This window comes from Parasteatoda tepidariorum, chromosome 5 (genome assembly GCF_982258835.1).
Source record: "Parasteatoda tepidariorum strain Cologne lab strain chromosome 5, Ptep-v5.0, whole genome shotgun sequence".
Lineage (NCBI taxonomy): Eukaryota > Metazoa > Arthropoda > Arachnida > Araneae > Theridiidae > Parasteatoda > Parasteatoda tepidariorum.
The window spans coordinates 40,461,140-40,475,741 of record NC_141759.1 but is presented as its reverse complement, the minus strand read 5'-3'; the positions used below and the strand labels follow the sequence as shown (position 1 = coordinate 40,475,741).

At 29.1% G+C, this 14,602-nt stretch overlaps 1 protein-coding gene across 2 annotated transcripts in view; it reads right to left on the bottom strand.

Annotated features, from left to right (window-relative positions):
• Positions 1-985: 985 nt before the first annotated feature.
• Positions 986-14,602, bottom strand: part of LOC107438239 (uncharacterized) — a 33,260-nt gene continuing 19,643 nt past the window's right edge. The window contains exons 11-17 of one of the 2 annotated variants that reach the window (XM_087163759.1): positions 14,288-14,581; positions 11,649-12,145; positions 9,597-9,896; positions 5,424-5,483; positions 4,337-4,422; positions 2,950-3,101; positions 986-1,952 (exon numbers count right to left, since the gene is read on the bottom strand). In XM_087163759.1, coding sequence (XP_087019885.1) covers positions 1,858-1,952; positions 2,950-3,101; positions 4,337-4,422; positions 5,424-5,483; positions 9,597-9,896; positions 11,649-12,145; positions 14,288-14,581 — 1,484 coding nt within the window. In that variant the 3' untranslated portion in view covers positions 986-1,857. The remainder of the gene's footprint in view (positions 1,953-2,949; positions 3,102-4,336; positions 4,423-5,423; positions 5,484-9,596; positions 9,897-11,648; positions 12,146-14,287; positions 14,582-14,602) is intronic. The other variant, XM_087163758.1, reaches the window with a different exon arrangement.

The window sequence follows — 14,602 nt, the reverse complement described above, 5'->3', positions numbered from 1 at the left end:
CACGATTTTTACATGTTTGCTAAATTGGTTTTGCTGCTACAATAAGATATAAGCCATTGTAAAAAAAGATGTAGCAAACTTTATACTATTCATAATTTAGAGTATACTACATAAAAAACATAGCTTTACTTTGAATAACTTAAATTTTGAAATTAACATTCTAACGTTATGATACAAAAAGAGTGCTCAGATTTTTTTTCTTCTTAAAACTTAAAAGTGAAAAAGCATTCATATTATAAATAATGCACAATTACATTGAAGCTCATAACACACGACAATATGTAAAGTACAAACATTTGGCACATTAAAAAAATTTTAAAAGCTCGACAGTAAGAAGGCACATGCAAAAGAGAAAATCCCTATCAAAGTCTAACACTTGTCTTAAATTAATAGAGAAATATTAAAAAAAATACCGTGAAGAAATGAATATAAATTAAATGCATTTTTTTAATGATACATAAAAAAATTAAAATAAAATAGAGTGCAATGAGTGAAAAATTACAATAAAGATGTAAAACTTATTAGAATAGTTGTAAACGTAAGTTGATTTAAACAAAACCATATCTAAAATAATTTCTAGCTATTGTGAACTTGACATAAATGCAACACGAAATAAAAAAATGAATTTTATGTTATTAATGAATAGTACAGAACAGAACTTTTTATCCATAAACCAGAAAATTGGAAAGATTTTTGGAACAGTTGTGGAGTAGAAAATGGCACAATCTGAAGTTTTCTATAATTGGGAAATTTCACAATCCAAAGTTTTTACAATTAGATTGTTGAAATCGGTTTTAAGACAAAATCTACTATTTTGTAGAAAACATCTTAAATTATTTTTTGTTTTGTTTACATAACTTCAGTTAGTTAAACAGAATTGTAAAACTGAAAGATGTAATACATGTTTTACAAAATGCTGTTTTCAGATGTAGAAACGCATGCAATAATTTATTATTGAGGAGTATTTAGTTTTGGCAGAATCATAAGATAAAATCATACTTCACAATACATCAACACTCATACATCAAAGCCGCAAGACTTACATATTTATAAGTGGCAAACAGATGGAGATGGTTTAAGATTGCCCAATCTCTAAACTAGTTTTAAACAGGATTAAATTAAGCTTTAATATGCTTTCCCCTGCCAGTAGTTAAATGGATTAACTAGCAGACAAATGGATAATTGTAGATTAATAAATAATTAATTTAATCTTATGATATATTTTATTACTACTAATTATGAAAAACTGTTTAACTGCTATGTTTTAACAATCTAGAAAATCAATCAACTGTTTAACTGCTATGTTTTAACAATCCAGAAAATCAATCAGCTGGAAAGAGATTGGTCAAAAAAATTCAGGATAATTGGTTCTCTACTGTACTATAAACAGGGTGACCACAAATACTCTCAGATTTTTTCGAATTTTCGTGATTTCTGTAACTAGTGACATAAATTTTATTATTAATTTTTAAGAGATGTTTTATTCTTTAACTTAAATTACAAGACGAATTTTTTTGGAAAAAATATCGGAGTTTAGGTGTCTAAAAACATAAATTTATCTATTTTCTCTGATGTGTAATGAATTTTAGTTTAGTTTAGTCCCTAACATTTCCTTGGTTTCGCTAGAATGATAAAATTCTTTGTTCTTCTTTATTTCTCTTGTTCTGTGGCCACCCCGTATAAAGGCAATGAATATTAGTACAATGCGTCTCACCTGAACTTAAGAAAATTGTAAATGGCAGGAAGAGAAACAATATAGCATAACAATTCGATAAATTACACCTCTGTTAGTTCAGTGTGTTTTGTTCTTTCATAAAAATAAAATTGGATTTTACATAGACCAGATGCAAATAATTATTACATATTAACAACAAAAAAGTTTTGTGGCAGGGCTGTTTTTGGCTCAACACCAGGCTCAGGATCTCGCCCATTTTCAAGAATTGAGGCTAGCACTAAAATTCAAAGAGTAACATCCATCATTTTCAGAAAAGTAGTAAAATATAGTACTATTTAATATATTCTGAGATTTCATCTTGCAAAAATATTTTTGCAAGCTGAGTAAAAGTACTTTTAATGAGAAATAAATGGTAATACTTACTGAAAATAACCCTTTATTCGATTAGATTTCTTTATGGGATGCTATACTTTCTTATTATTTCAAAATTAGGCTAAACCTAATGTTTTATTTGAAATTCTTTTACATGATATTCAGTTTTCAGTGTTGCTTATTTTATCTTACTTTCAGCAAAGTATTATTTTAAATCATTTAATGAGCATTATCAATTAGTATATATCAAAAAATATATAGCACATCTTATCTTTTAAAATGATCACTTGACTTAGATCTTTTAAGTACATTCAATGGACAATTTTGGTTTCAATTCTTTGTTGAATAATTACTGAATCAATAACTAAGCCTATTTTTTAATTTATCATAACTAATCACTTTTTATGTACCATATCTTTTAATGGGAGATTTATATTATTTTAAATGAGAACCTGGAAATTTGACCCACAGCTTTCAGAGTCTGGGGGAATCACTAATTACTTCACACATTTAATGTGAGATATATATTATTTTAAACGAGAACTCGGAAATTTGACCCACAGTTTCCAGAGTCTGCCGGAATCACTAATTACTTCAGACATCACACATTTAATGTGAGATATATGTTATTTAAAAAATAAGGTTCTGGAAATTTGACCTGTAAAAAGTCTGGTGGAATCACTGATATTATAACAAAAACTTATGTTTAAATGTTTCTTAAAATAAAATATAAAAACAAGCATTTTTATCTAGTTTCGAATAAAAAGTACACTTTATAACTCATTTTAAAAATAAACTTTCTTCACAGTTATATATCATGCGTAAATGTACCATAGCTTTTATAGATTTTACCCTGTAACAATAAATAAAGTTTATGAGCATAACAGGGTAAAGATACATACCATCTATACCTTGTTCTACTCGCTTTAAATTCTTCAAAATGCTCGACAGATCTTTAGTGAAATCTCCATCTTCTGGAGTACCACTTACAGGGCCTTGGGGCAAAACCTCATCAATCATCAGCCAAGTATCACTTCCTTTAGGGCATTTTTTCCTACAGAAAAAATTATACATTATAAATTTGAAAATAAGATCTACTCCATGTTAAATTTAGCAACGAAATAATGTATATCACTACATGAAACACTTTTTTCCTTTTCGACTAGCACTAAACTACATGAAAGACCCCAAATAGAAATGAGTAGAAAATACGTTATAAATTATCAAAATTGGGAAGAAAAAAAAAACTTTAACAAATATTGAACAAAATAAAGGAGGGTTCAGTAACTAGTAGCTACTTACCACAAGTAGTTAGCAAGTTAGTAGTTATTCCCTGATTTTTGCAACTGTGTAATAATTGTATTATAAATATTTTAACAAAAGCTTAAATACGTTACAAGAACTAATTAAACCATATTATTAGAAAGAATTTCTGTAGGTAGCAATAGAAAAACACACATTTCATTTATGCTGCTGCTAGACAACAGATCAAAGAAAGGAAAAACTTTTAGCCACTATGAGAATTACTTTTTTTCAGTTAGAATAAATGTTAGAAATAAATTACTAATAAATAAGCAATTTATCATTTTGACTTGACTGTAACACACACATATATATTTATTGCAAAATGCACTGCTGACAGATAGCAAAAAGGCAGCACATACTGAAAATTCTTTTGTCATCCATAGAAATTGAGTAGGCACAGTGGCCATAAATATTCAGAAAAGAAATTCCCTAATTTTTCCAGACTAATTTTATAGAATTTCCCAGATTTTAGTAAATGGTTTAATGCATTTTATTGTTAATATTTCAGTTATGCCCAATAGTCATAGAAAATAGATTACACAACATATAAGATTTAGATACAAAATAGATTACAAAACAATTACACATGTTATTAGAGTAGAAAATAATTTAAAAAAAAATATTGAATGACCAATTTTTTTTGTACAGCAAAATATTGGACTTTTTGGTACCTCGAATTCAAATTAATTCAATTTTGCTGCATTTTGGGTATTTGAATTAAATTTATTGACATTTCTCTAATTTTTCCAGATTGATAAAATTTCCTTATTTTTCAATGTTTTGTGGCCATTTGGGTGAGCCAAAGTGGAGGAGAACAGGAAAAAAAAGGGGGATAACAAGAAAAAAAAAAATAGAAAGAAAGGAAGAGGTTAATATTTTCAGAAATAAAGCAAAATATGTATAAAAACTATTGTGAATGAAATAAGAGTAAAATATACTACCACGAATTACAAAATTAGATTACTTTAAAGGGTAGATACAAACCTCTCTCTTTCTAATAATTCTTTAGAATTAGACCATAACTTTGATGCTAACTGATGAATAGCTGAAATGACTAGAGAATCTAATGCCTGCAATAATAAAAAAAAAGTTATTAGAATACATTTGTGAAGAAATAGCAGAGTTTTATTTAAATTGCGGGGAAAACACCACTTTGATTAATTTTGAGACACAGAGCCTTGAAATCTGAGTGATTCGTTTTTCTTATTTTGTTAGATTTGTGGTAAGTTTTGCTTGTCACCAGAAATAAGTAGGAGATGTTTAGCTTTACAACAAGATAGGAAGAATTTATATGAACATGAAAGGGAGAGTAACTTAATTTTTTAAAATTTACTATTCATACAAGGCTTTCATAAATTGACAAGAGTCGTAATTACAATTTAATTGTATTGCAAAGATATATAGAATAGTAAATAGTATATTTTTCGAAGATACTTATTAGCTTTCTAAACATTTTTCGAAAAAATGTCACAAAGGAGTTTATAAATAACTTTTATAATAAGTATATGGATATTTTTGATTAAATTTTTCCCAAAATTGTGTTACATAGTCAAGGAAATACCTGTTCCACAAACAAAATTCAAATATTTTTTAAAGTCAGATATTAGTTATTTATCAAGTAAATGAGATAGTTGAATTTTATTTTTAAAACAATGTGTAGTACTTTTAAACGATAACAAAATTTTAAAACAGAAAACCAAAGCATGGAAATTTTAATTGTGTCATGTTAATTGTATTTTAATATATAATTGTTTTTTAGTGATATGTTTTCTCATTAAGGATTTCAGCAATAGTTAGTTTTGCCTTAGAATTACTTGATATTTATTTCAAGCAAAAAATATAAACATGACAAAAAAATAATTTTCATCCAAAGAATAATACAGGAGCAAAAACAATTTTTTTAGTGTCAAAAATAATTTTTAACTGATATTCATATTAACATCAAATTTTTATTAATGAAATGTTTAAATAATAAAGAGTGAAAGTTTAATTTATTAGCATATAGTATTTAAAATAAAGTTGAAAAGTTTTTAGATAAGAGTTTTGAAGCAAAATTAAAAATACTCTGTACCGTGATTTCTTTGCCGGAGCCCCTACAATGATAATCATCCATGTTATGACTAGACACAATCTAGAAAAAAATATGAACACTTTTACCACAAATAAAATAATTTTCAAAAAGTAATACACAGAAAACAAACAAGATAAGAAGAAAAATAAATCCATAATGTTACAATATAAATAACTTAAAATCAAAGTAAAATTATTATAAAGGTTAATAAATACAATATTAGAAATTCTGTTTTAAATTAGTTAAAATAAGTCTTTCTGTTCAAAATTATTATTTACACACATAACAGAAAAAATTATATTTCAGAAGTGATTAGTCATAAATAGTATAAAATAAATAATTACATAATAACAAATTGTCAATAGATAAATAATTTTTAGATATTTCTTAAGAGATTGTAAGATGTCTCCTATTAATTATGAAGATTTCAAATTTCAACCAAATGAAAAATGAGAAATATTTTGAAATGGTTGCATTTAAACAGCACCAATTATATGGAAAGATTTCAAATCAATCTTGTACATGCTGTTTCATCCCCTCTTGATTTTTAGGTTTAAGATGTGATCATTTTTTAGTACTAGTTTTGAAGTAATTATAGTTTTTTTTTTTAAAATTAAAATTGACTAAATATTAAATCTTTTCAACCACCATAAACACCCTAAAATCCTTGCTCAATCATAAACAACCTGATTTATTTTTATTTTAATTATTTATTTTACATTTTATTACTTTTTATTCAACATGAGACTAGTTGAAAGCTAAATCAGGGGTCTGTCCAGGCCGAATTTACTACCGTTTAGCGGTACCTTCACAAATTCAACTTTAGGAAAAACGGCAGTTTCACAAATTCAATTTTAGGAAAAACGGTAGTTTCACAAAATACTTTTTCTTAAAATTTCACTTTTGTATCCCTTAAGAAACGATAAATCCATATTTTTGTGTTGATTTTTTAATATAATTTTTAATTTTTCACAAATTGCGTCTAAATTTTCACAAAATGGGTACCTGTCAGAAAAACCTAGACAGACCCCTGTAAATAGACTTGGTGGCTCAATTAACTTATCAGAACAATGTTGGCTAAAAGCCATTGCACATATTGGCTTATGGCTGGTGTCATGCCTGAAGAGATTTAATTATTGCAAGAGATCAATCAGTATGATTTTACAAGTTTTTTTCAGTTTACAAAATCATAAATTTAGTGATAAAATTTGCTTCTAAACCTGTATTTTCAAAATATCAAAACATGAACATAATTATATAATAAAGAATATAAAATATTGCTAAGTATTTTTAACTTATATTAAAACAAATGAAAAAAATTATATTCTTGTTCATTCCAATTTAAAATTATTCAATTATTTTTACAGATTCCCTTAAGTTTGAATTATAAAGCTGTTTTTTTAAATAACAAGAACAGAATTTTTTAAACCTATAGACATAGAAAAATATAAGATCAAAACTGATGATAAAATAAATATAATGAAAAAAGTACAAATAAAGTCACATAAACAGACATTGACTTACAAAGTAGTGGATAAAATTAAATAAGGTAGTAAAAAAAAATCAGGAAATGAGAGAAAGGAAATGTTATGGTTAAGGACACAGTGAGATGGGGATGCAGAAAATTCTCAAAGCTTAAATTTTTTCAGGCACAGTTTTTTTCCCTTTGGTTTAAAATTTTTTCTAAAAGCATAGCACCTTTTTTTAGTTACAATAAATTTTTAACAATATTTTTAGAAAGTAAAGTGTTTTGAATATTTTCTTAAAAAAAGAAAAAAATATTTTTTTTATTTTACGCAATTCTTGAACAAACTAGCATATGTGTTAAAAATAATAGAAATAAAAATATATTATAATGACTGAATTTAAAATTCCACTCATAAGTTTACGAAATTTAAACCAATAAATAAAGTAACACATTAAGTTATTTATGTTATATGCAACACAACTACAGTGCCCGCCGTTTATTACAATCCCTTTCGTTTTATGCTCTTTTGATTTTATTAAGCGGCTGATTTTATTAAGAGGCGATTCAACATTTGAAAAAAGAAAACTTTTTTACGATACATTCTAAATGCACACACTTTAAAAGTTGGAATAATGACCACATTAATGCTTTATTTTAACAAATTTAATTATTTTAATAAAGTAAAACCCTACATAAGATTAAATTTACAAAAGGTTTGCAAACAACCGATCAATGGTTGCTTGAGTTGCAGTATTTAAAATTAACTTTTCAACATCATTTGAGAGTTTATAGAAGTTTTATAGTTTTCGATATTCCTCCTCTTTGTTCTAAAGCTTTCCGCAATACATTAAGTGCTTTTTTGACTTCCATTGAAGATGGCACTGATGAGTTTATTTCATCTTCTGAGTCTGATTCCTCCATTTCTTGATGGGAAATAACTTTGCAATTTTTGATGTCTGTAACAATTTCAGAATAAGATTTTTCTCCTGATGTTTGTAGGTTATCGTCAATATGAGCCCCATCTCCATTGAAGCTTCACGTTGACTACATTTAGGAAGCTTATCATAGTTTTGCAACACTTCGAATGTATCCTTAAGAATCAAATCCATCCTTTTTGGCATGCTGATAAAATTTAACACCAAACGAATTTAAAAATGATATGCGCTCTAACTATAATTTACTCAAACAACTTAAATAATATGGAACATGCGCACAGACAGTTTATGGAAATCTATTCATGTTCTCTGTTAAGATAGATAACAAAAGAAACTTCTCTCCCTTCTATGGCTCATTCAATAAAAAGTAAAATAAGAATTCGACCCCCTGTTGAGTGAGATAGGTTTCTCCAAACTTCATTTAAGTCAAGGAATTAACATTGATAAATTGATTTCTATGAACTCGCCGCTTACCACTCACATTTTTCCTTAACTCTTACACTATGTATATCACAGAAAAGTGCTAACCACACCTGTTTCACAGGATTGTGAGTAACTGTTGCTTCTACTAAAAAAATCTTTAAACTTCGAAAAAATAAAATTTTATAAATAAGAACAAAAAAAGCTGAAATATTGCACCTTTGATTTATTATGTAGTCAAAATTTTGATTTTAAAAAGCAGCGGCATTGATTTTATTAAAGGATGTTTTTAACATGCATTAATATTGTAACGATTCGGTTCTTGCCGATTTGATTTTATGAAGCGGCTGATTTTATTATCCGGTGAATTTATTAGCGGCGGGCACTGAATTAGCTTTCCCTTTTTAGACAGTAACTTGATAAGACATGAGGAAATAAAAAATATGTTAAAATAAACTTTAAAATGCATATTCAGCATTGCCATTCAAATCTGGAAAAAAAATTCCCTGAGTTTTCCCTGTACATATTATACTTAATATATTTAGAGGAAACATACAATCACTGTGTGACAATATTAGTCTAGCTATACTAGTTTTAATTGCTGGAAAAACTAAAATAAAGGAGGAACAGCTTAACATACTTAAAACAAATAATGGCTATAGTAAATAAAAACGTTTAGTATAGCTGAAATATCATCCTTAAATATCCCATAGAATGGTCACCACTTTTAAAAGACGAAAATAGGAAATTTAATTTATTGTATTTTTTAAGTTTGTAAGGAAAAACTCAAATTTCCCTGTTATTTTAGGTAATTCTTAAATTCCCTGGATTTTCTAGGTTTCCCCTGTGGAGCGGCAACCCTAATATTTTAATATCTAAATAATGATTTTCTTTCCCATATTTGTTTACATAGTACATAATTAATTTAGCAACAAAATTTAATAATAGTCAGGAAGACATGTAGTCTAAATATGAAAAAAAAATTGCTACAAAATTTGTAGCAATAAAAAATATTGAAGCAATACAAAAAATTGAAGCATTTTTTTATTTATTATATTAAATAAAAATTTTCCCAGGGCTTAATTTTCTTTGATCCTTCTTCGAACGATCGGACATATTTTGCAACCCTGGTGTGGGAACCCAAAATGCTTATGGAACATTATTTGTGCTTTTTTCTTGTTGTTTCATTTATCTTATGTAGCAGACGTATTATGTAGTTTTATTTATATTATGTAGCCATAAAGTTATCTGTATTTGGCAGATTAAATTTTTTTACAACATGCATAGAATCAGAATTTTTAAAAAGAGCAAAGGTAATAAGAGCAAGAAGAATGCAAGAGTTATGAATACCTGTGAGCCAGACATAAGGGAATCTAAGTGTTTTATAAGGGATGCAGGGAAATCTCGATGAGCATTACCACGTTGGAATGCTTTAGATTTTGGCACATCAGTTTCATTCACAATACTACAGGACACTGATCGATGAAACTTTTGAAGCCTGGTTTCATCAAGGGACAAATCCAGAGGCTTGGGTTTAACAATACCTTTATCATCATGGTCGGAAGTTACAGGACGAGGTTCAGATTTCCATATGGGGATGCCTTTGCCTGGATCGCTTTCGATTCGCCTATGTCCGCTTTTCAACTCATTCTGCATAGTATGTTAGCATGAACAAGAAGAAGAGAAGATGGGTTAATAGAGCAGGGGAGGAATTAAGAAGCAGTCCATGTTATTAGGAAAGAATATTTAAAAGTTAGAGAAGTAAAAAGTTAGTATGTAACACATAATTAAATAAATGTAATGAGTGGAATAAATAAAATGCACATTGAAACATGGAAATTTCAATTTTAAAAATTTACAAATCTTGTAATTAGTAAGAAATTTTTTTTTATTACCTGCATTTTATCATTTTTTTGTAAATATAATTTTAAATGTAATAAAAGACTGAGCATGACATAAGAAAAAAAAAAAATCTTTTTAAAATAATTTAGCACAAAAAAAGTAAACTATTATATGAATATCAACAATTGAAAAAAAATACACGTGAGCATATGCATAAATTTATATGATACAATACAGAAATCTCCATAACTTAAAACCATTGATTTGTATGAGATATTATAATTTTTTTTCTCTCCATTTCCTTCCTAGAAATTAATTTTATAAGAGAACTAAAATGATTTAACTACAGATAATCACTGATATAGTCTTACTGAATTAAAACAAAATTTTATTTCTTATAATTTGAAATATATATGTTACATAAAAATGTTTAAAATATTAAAGCAGAAAATTACAGCACGGAGAACATAATCAAGAAAGCCAGATGACTGAAAAAGAAAAATATTAAAACAGAAAACTCTGGGAAGGAAAGTACATTTACTTTGTATACAAGCAGAGTTTGGAAAAAGTTAAGAAAGAACACAATTGAGTAGCAAAGAAAAATGGCTATTACAAACTAATGTTTTTTCTCTCTCTTCAGAACAAGCTATAAGAGGTAATTAACTTTTTCTTCTTAGCTACTGTAGTCAGTAGAAACAGCTAAAAATCCAATTCAATAAAGAAATTGGAATTTACCATGACTGACTCCTGTGGAAATTTATCAGACACATCAAAATAATTGAAGGGTATAATTCATTAACCACATTTTCGAATTATCTTTAAAGGCAACTTTTGGTTAAAAACACAATTTCTATAATAACATTATAACGATTTTGTGTACATTTCCATATAAAAAATTTTGCTTTTGGAAAAAGCATGGTGTGTCACCAAAACTTGGATTTTGATGACATTTGCATTTTTTTTTAATTTCTGCAGTTTTTTGCTCTTTTAAAGATTTTTTAAAGAATTCTTTTCATATTTTTCAAAATTTTTATCAGTTCTAATTCAGTTTTACTGAACCAGTACTCATAAAGATTTAAATTATAATATATAATAATTTTTATAACAATATTATTAATTACACAGGGCGCGCAGCCAAATCCTTCAACAAAAAATAAGCACCTTTTAAGTACTACATACATTAACAAAATGCAAAATAATTTTCAAAGACTTTACATGATCATGATAAAATAACTAGTTTCTGATAAAGAACTCTTTTCTTGATTATATTAGCCACCATAAAAAGATCAAGAGATTTTTCAGTTCGATTTCTGAGGGTAGAAAGTAAAGCCTGAAATTGAGAATGTCTTCCAAATGCAGCAGCAGTGTTGCACACGAGAGTGCAAGAATTTCACTGAACCCAGCGCAAGTATTTCATTAAACATGTCATTATTAAGAGCATTTTTCAGGAAATCAAAATCCAAGCTCTACTTATAAATATTGCCTGTGCCCTTCAATAAAAATATCTAAATCTAAGAAATTTTTGTTGTTGTTGTTAAAAATTCGTAAAAATTGACCAACCTTTCTTTTCAGAGGATCAGAACACTGAGCCATTTGTCTAGCAACAAATGGTTTTGCAGCATTTGGAGTCAGCCTCATACTCATTCTACTACTACTACTAAGTCCACTACTACTTTCATCACGAAGAGTAGAAGTACTCGAAGATAATTTTCCTGATTTTTTAATGGGTTTTGGCTGCGTGCTGGCTGTAGATGTTCGATTCTCCTTCCCTCGTTTCCCACTATCAGACTCAAGTCTAGCCCTTCTTAAAGCGAATGCCCTGTTGAGCCTCATTTGAGGCCCTTGATCCGGGCGACTCTGACCAGAATGAGAACTGTGCGAACTAGGTTCTGTGCTAGTGTCGGAAAGAATACTATTGTTTTCAGATTTGCTGCGATCCAGGTCTAGATCTGAGCCTGAGAGATTCCAAGGGACTTTCTGCCATTGAGCATTGGTATGAGGAGACTTCGATCCTTCTGAGCGGCTGTCAGTAGAGTGCCTCCTGGAGATTTCGTCAGCTATAAGAAGAACGTTTCATGTTATTATTGATATAATAACAGTGTTTTGTGTGACATTTGCATATAAGGAAGAATGGAGTATGACCAATTACCTCAATAGTGGAGATATCAATTCCATTTTCCAGGGATAAAACTCTGAATTACACTTTACTAGCTAAGAAGAATCTACAATATTGGCATGTTGTAGTTAATTAATTCACGCCGTCTGTGTAGATAAGTTTGTTTTACTATGGACAACTATCTAATATTCTTTTATTTTTAAGTTATTTTTATTTATTGGTTATTAGAGTTATAAAAATTATGTATAGTCCAGCTTATTATTCGCTTACTGAAGATTCATAACCTAACTAACAATAAGGATTTTGCGCAACTGTAGCTCTGCTCTATTTTGACAACCTTAGCTCTTGGGGTAAGACCGGATACCCCTTTGATGTGTGTCTATATTAGGCCTATAAAAGTTGCAGTGCAGCGAGGGAAGAAGGTAAGAAGAAGGTAATGTCACCTAAGGCTGACCAAAGGTTTTACAGATCTCAGGACAAAATGTTTGCGGGCCCCTTCTTCAAAACAGGTATAAAATACAGTGGAAAGTCGCGTATCCGGAATCGGCGGGACTTTCCGAAGTCCGGATAATCGATTTTTCCGTATAATAGACCCCCCAAGGTAAACAGAGATTAAAATCATCTGAATCTAAAAAGCAGAAATTAAATAACATTATTTTTCGGGCAATAATGTTTTAGTATTAGAATGATATCTAATCAATCAAAAACAAAATATTTAAAAAAAAATAATTATTGCTGTTATAAAAATAAATATAGGAAACTAAAAAAATTTACAGTTATGAAAATATTAATTGCTCTCTCCGCCATTTTGAACTAGAACGTTTCAAGCAAAAAGGGGAAATTCCCGTCATTCATTCATTAAGGTGGGTAGGTGAAGAAGCAAAATTCATTTCCCTCTTACTTGTCATTCAAGTTGAAGGGGGGGAAGTGAAAAGTTCTTATTTTCTCTCCTGTCATTGGCTATCAATCAAGCATAAAGGCGTGGCATGCTGATTGGGTTCTCTTTATTTTTTCTTGTGTGACTAAAGGGGATCCCCCTCCACTTTAACGTTTGCTGTGTTTACCCTTTTTCACAGTACTTCTTTCCCTAACACTTTATCAAAAAAGTTCCAGGAAATGCCTCTTTTACTAGCCAGCTGCACAGAAAAGAAGGGGGGAGGGGACTCAATTGTGCTCTTTTGAAAACAAATCTCCCCCGCCCTTTCCTGCATTCCAGAGGAGGAGCGTTACTAACGGTACGGTCTTAGTAGATCTTCTGTTCTCTTTTCTGTTGATTTATGGGGTTAATGCATAGATCACTAGAAGCTAAGAAAGGAAAAAACATGTAAAAATACTTTTTTTTTTTTTTAAGAGAGTGGGGAAGATGAAGAAATGTTTGTTTATTTTGATTGTTAAAAAGTGTCCGGCAAATTGACCCTTCCGGAAAAGGGACGTCCGGATATGGGACGTTACACTGTAGTAGTTTTCATATAAATATAAAGAAATTCTCTGCCAAGTTCTTTAAAAAAACTAATTAATAAGCACAATATTTTTGGTCAGATCTTCAGCAGTCCTGGGTCCTAGGAATTTGTTTCTGTTTCCCTCTTTCTTGAGATCGGCCTTAACTATGTCGCATGTAAACTATATGCAGAATTTTCTTAAATTGTTATATAAAATAGAAATTTCTAATACTTTTTCATTTGAAATTCTTGTATTTCTAAATTTCCCTTAGACTAACATAAATATCCAGTTTTACCCCCAACGGTGGGGCATAACCGGGTGTTTTGACTTTTTCAAGAAGAAAAAAAAAATCATTTATAAAAAAAATAGTAGACTAATGATTTTCAGGAATGATATATCAAACGCAACTAAACAATGAAATGAAAAAATATCTTGATCAAATCATACAGTTTCTAGATCGAATAGTGTAGTTCCAACAGGCCACTGAATTTTAGCTACCCGGAATTACCCCACATTCATCTTTACATAAGTAAAAAAATAGAAATAAATTCACTTTCACAGCATTTTGAACCAACAATTTGTCAAAATAATTATATTTACTATAATATGACAATGATATTGTTTAATTAAAAAAAAAGTTTACTTTTATGAAGAGAGTCTCTATTGGATGGAGCTGCAGATAGATTGTTAGATAAAGAACCAGGCGATTTCAAAGTGGAAGGAGTTCTTGCTTTTCCTGGAGACTTAGGAGAGGTGGCAAGCTTGGACGCTCTTCTTGTTCTATCAGGAGTCGGAGGGGGATCAGCCACTTTTCTAGTGCGCTGAAGAGAGCGGGGCAATGAGTCACTATGATTGAGACTTTCTGTGGAAGCTGCCGGCGTTGGTCCTCTGGTTCTACCATAAGTTTTGTTTGTTGTATTCCATTGCATACTAGAATCTAAAATAAAACGTGAACAAT